Here is a 3743-nt window from a genome sequence, read left to right on the forward strand (position 1 = left end):
CATGGTATTTTCAATAACCTCACATGCATGCGAAAGCTGGACAGTGAATAAGGAAGACCATAGAAGAATTGATGCTTTTGAGTTATGGTGTTGGAAGAGAATACTGAAAGTGCCATGGGCTGCCAAAAGAACCAATAAATCCATTTTGGAAGAAGTGCAGCCAGAGTGCTCCCTGGAGGCCAAGATGGCCAAATTTGGTCTCTCATCCTTCGGACATATTGTCAGGAGGGACCAGTCGTTGGAGAGGGATATCATGTTTGGTAAAATGGAGGGTCAGAGAAAAAGAGGAAGATCCCCAGCAAGATGGACTGGCCAAGTGGCAGCATCAATGGGCTCAAGCGTGGCAACAGTAGTGAGGTTGGTTCAGGATCGGGCAGTGTTTCGTTCTACTGTGAATAAGGTGGCTATGAGTCAGTACCGACTCAATGGCACGTAACACCACCACCACCACCCAGGAACCGTGTAAAGTAATTCCCATATTTCCACAGGCAATTCCCAAGTTACAAACATCCTGCTTTCAGTCAACTCCTATTTGTCCTTTAAACTGGTCTGTCTTGGTCCAAGAGGCCAAACAGAAATAAGACTCCAAGTTTTACAATTTGACAGACTCGGTATGATACCGAGATGGGAAAAATTATGGTGGCAGCTTTGGAATGAGAGCCAGGAGAGGTATAGCGAGCCCTTTCAGGAGCTGGAATCACTGGTGGGGCTGGAGGAGAACACCACATTGAAAGTGGCATTTTTAGCCGCCATCTTTGAGCAGGGCACTACCATCTTTGACTGGACCAGTGTTGCTTCACACTGCTCAAAACCAGAGGGCAAGAGATTTGGGTGCTATGCAATGCATGCGGTGCCCTTCTTCTGGAAAAAGCTGAAAAAAAGGTGAGTCTGTTCTGGTGAGGCCTTGTTGGCCATGATTTCACATGGGCAGACCCAGTTGGAAGCCCCGGTAGTGTTTTAAAGACATAATTAGAGAAAGACAAAAAAAAAAAAAAAGACTTAGTTAGGAATGGATTCTGTTTGCAATCTGGGACTGCCTGCCATGTAATGCCATCGCTTCCCTAACATAACCAAAATGTCCTCAGTCACTTGAGATCATACCATGTACAGTGGGTTCTAACCTTATCACTTCTGACCCGAGAGACACAGTGCCACACAGAAGACAGATGCCATGTGGGAGGGGCTTCATGCCAAGAAGCTAAGAAGTGCCTCCAGACACCAGAAACAGGAGAGGGGCTCACAGAAAGACTCGGCATGGCTGAGACCTGCTGAGCCCACAGGAAGGTGAGAGGAGATGTGTCCTTCCACGCCCCCATGGATGGTGGTTCTGTGCAGACAGCACCGGGTCACCGAAACAGGCAGAAGGTGAAAACCAAGACTCTGTGGCATCAGCTTAGAAACTAGAGCTAGCAACAGCTCCGCGAGTTTGGAAGTGCTGCCTCTGGGGTATAGGAATGGGGGGTAGCACGAGGTGGGGAACCTAGGTTTCAATATGAGGCTGTGTCAGAAGTTACAAATGCCAAGTCCTGAGGCAGAACTTCACTGGTGGGTCCCAGGGGTTAGTCACCCAATGAACCCTCACACTGAATGCCCAGCATCACCTGGAGGCTAGCTATAATGAATGTGGAGCAGAAGAAGACCACTGCCCACTGCACCATCCTCACTGCCTTGCCTCCATTGAGGAAGGGACCGAGGGCTTATAACACAGCCATGCAGGACCCTCACACGGGTCACCGGGGAGCCCCGTCTTCCAGGGAAGGTTCACACAAGCTGAGTGGACAGAGCTCAGCCCCACCGTTTGCTCAGTCTTTCCTTGGTCCGTACATCCTCTATGGGTGATGCTGTCTCTCAAGCCCTGTGCACAAGCCAGTCATCCTCCTGCCTTCCAGAGCACAGTCCTCCTTCTCATTAGCCCCTCACCTCTGCAGCTTTTTCTACGCAGAGCCCCCTACCTTCCCCAGGGCCTTCTTGTGTGTCCGCCCCACTGGCCACAGGTCTAGGGGAGACACTTACTCCTGGACATGTGGACTGTGGCAAGCCGGCGGTACAGGGCCTTCTGCCGAGGGTCTGGGTGGAAGCCACTCTTGGTGAAGTAGACGTGGATGTACATGGAACCGTTCTGCTGGACGCTCTGCAACAGACAGGCAGGCAGGTAAGTGGGCAGTGCGAGAGAGGACCACTGCCGCCTCTGATGACCCAAAAACAACACACCCAACCCACTGTCCTCAGACATTTTTTTTTTTTTTTAAATGTTTTATTGTGAATTATATGATAGTTTACATGGGAGAACTTTAGTTTTACATTCATTCCATCGTATATCATCTCACTGCCATGGTTCCAATCCCCTCCACGCATCCTCAACCACCCAAAGGGTATATCCCAGAAACCCGCCCCCTACACTTGCCCCTCTTCCCCCCAGTTTTCGGCCCACAGTCCCTTTCCCTCTCTGAGTCCAAAGTCCCCAGTCGCTTCATCACTCCACGTCATCATCTCTGTCTCCATCTTAGGCATCTCTGTTTTTCTGGGTAGGGTCCCGCTCTCGGCTGTTCTCCGTTGATGGTCCCGGAGGCCTCCGCTCCTATCCCCGCAGACTTTTTTGACTCGGGCAACTCTCATTAAGAGTTTCTGAGGCTGTAAACCTTTATAGGCTAGAAAGCGTCATCTTTCTCCCACGGAGCGGCTGGCGGGTTTGAATGGCCAACCTTGTGGTTAGCAAAGCCCCCCTTCCCAACTCTCCCACCATACAATGAGTGCCAAAGCTGGGTACGGTAGCTCAGTGGTTAAGAAGGAAACAGTGACTTCCAACACGACTTGATGCGAACCCTCCTGGAGACACACAGGAGGGGCTTCCAAAAGTGTGTGGAAAAGCGGAGTAGAAAGAAAATGGAATTTTCTCAGGAACGTTTTCCCTCAGGCTTTCCCATCTGAGCACCCCCGGGAGCGAGCTGTCTCACTGCTTCAGCATTGGACTGGGCTGGGCAATACTGGGGACACAGACCCTGCCACACTGACCCCCAGAGAGTGATGACCTAGAGTGGACAAGGCTGAGCTCGAGGAGCCCAGGAAGTCATGAGAGCCCAGAGGGAGCCCCTGGCCCAGCATGGGGATCAAGGAACACTTCCTGAAGGAGGGGACACGGAGGAGTTGGATGGGAGGACGGGATGCTTTCAGGAAAAGAGAACACAAGAACCTGACCACTCTCAGCCCCTTGGTGTCCCTGACCAGGAGGTTGGACTTAAGCAGTTTAAGTGTGGAGTCCCCCTACCCACATCCCACCTGTCTGCATGGGGGATTTAGGATAGTAGCTGTCAGGCACTTGGATCACAGACCTGGAGCCCAGCCCAAGAGCCCTGAAGTCCCACTCAGCTTCCCCTCACAGGCCTGTGTGTGTCTCTGACAGCCCCAAGCTCAGGGCGTGGTCCCTTGTCATCATCCTGGGGCCTGGGCTTGCCTGGAGAGCACCCTCCACACACTGAAGCTGCCACAACAGGGTCTCACAGCAGCCCATCTCCACCCTGTTACATGGGTCATACAGACCCCACAGGAGCCAGGATTTGAACTCAGAGCTGCTAGAATCCAGGTAGCCTGGCTCTAAACCACTCCTAAGCTGTGTGAGCTGGAAGACGCTGCTGATCCTTTGTACTTCCATTTCCTCCTCAGTCACCTGGCGTTAGCGATCGTCCCACCCTCCCTTACAGCGGTGCTGGGCTTCCATGTGTCCACCTGGCGTTAGCGATCGTCCC

The 3743-nt window shown here is 52.3% G+C and overlaps 1 protein-coding gene across 1 annotated transcript in view; it reads right to left on the minus strand.

Annotated features, from left to right (window-relative positions):
• The window catches only part of CLPTM1 (cleft lip and palate associated transmembrane protein 1), a 39383-nt gene that overhangs the window by 15878 nt on the left and 19762 nt on the right, over positions 1 to 3743 (minus strand). Inside the window, exon 5 of the mRNA XM_006871350.1 lies at positions 2014 to 2131. Coding sequence (XP_006871412.1) covers positions 2014 to 2131 — 118 coding nt within the window. The remainder of the gene's footprint in view (positions 1 to 2013; positions 2132 to 3743) is intronic.

Source organism: Chrysochloris asiatica, unplaced genomic scaffold, assembly GCF_000296735.1.
Source record: "Chrysochloris asiatica unplaced genomic scaffold, ChrAsi1.0 scaffold00168, whole genome shotgun sequence".
NCBI lineage: Eukaryota > Metazoa > Chordata > Mammalia > Afrosoricida > Chrysochloridae > Chrysochloris > Chrysochloris asiatica.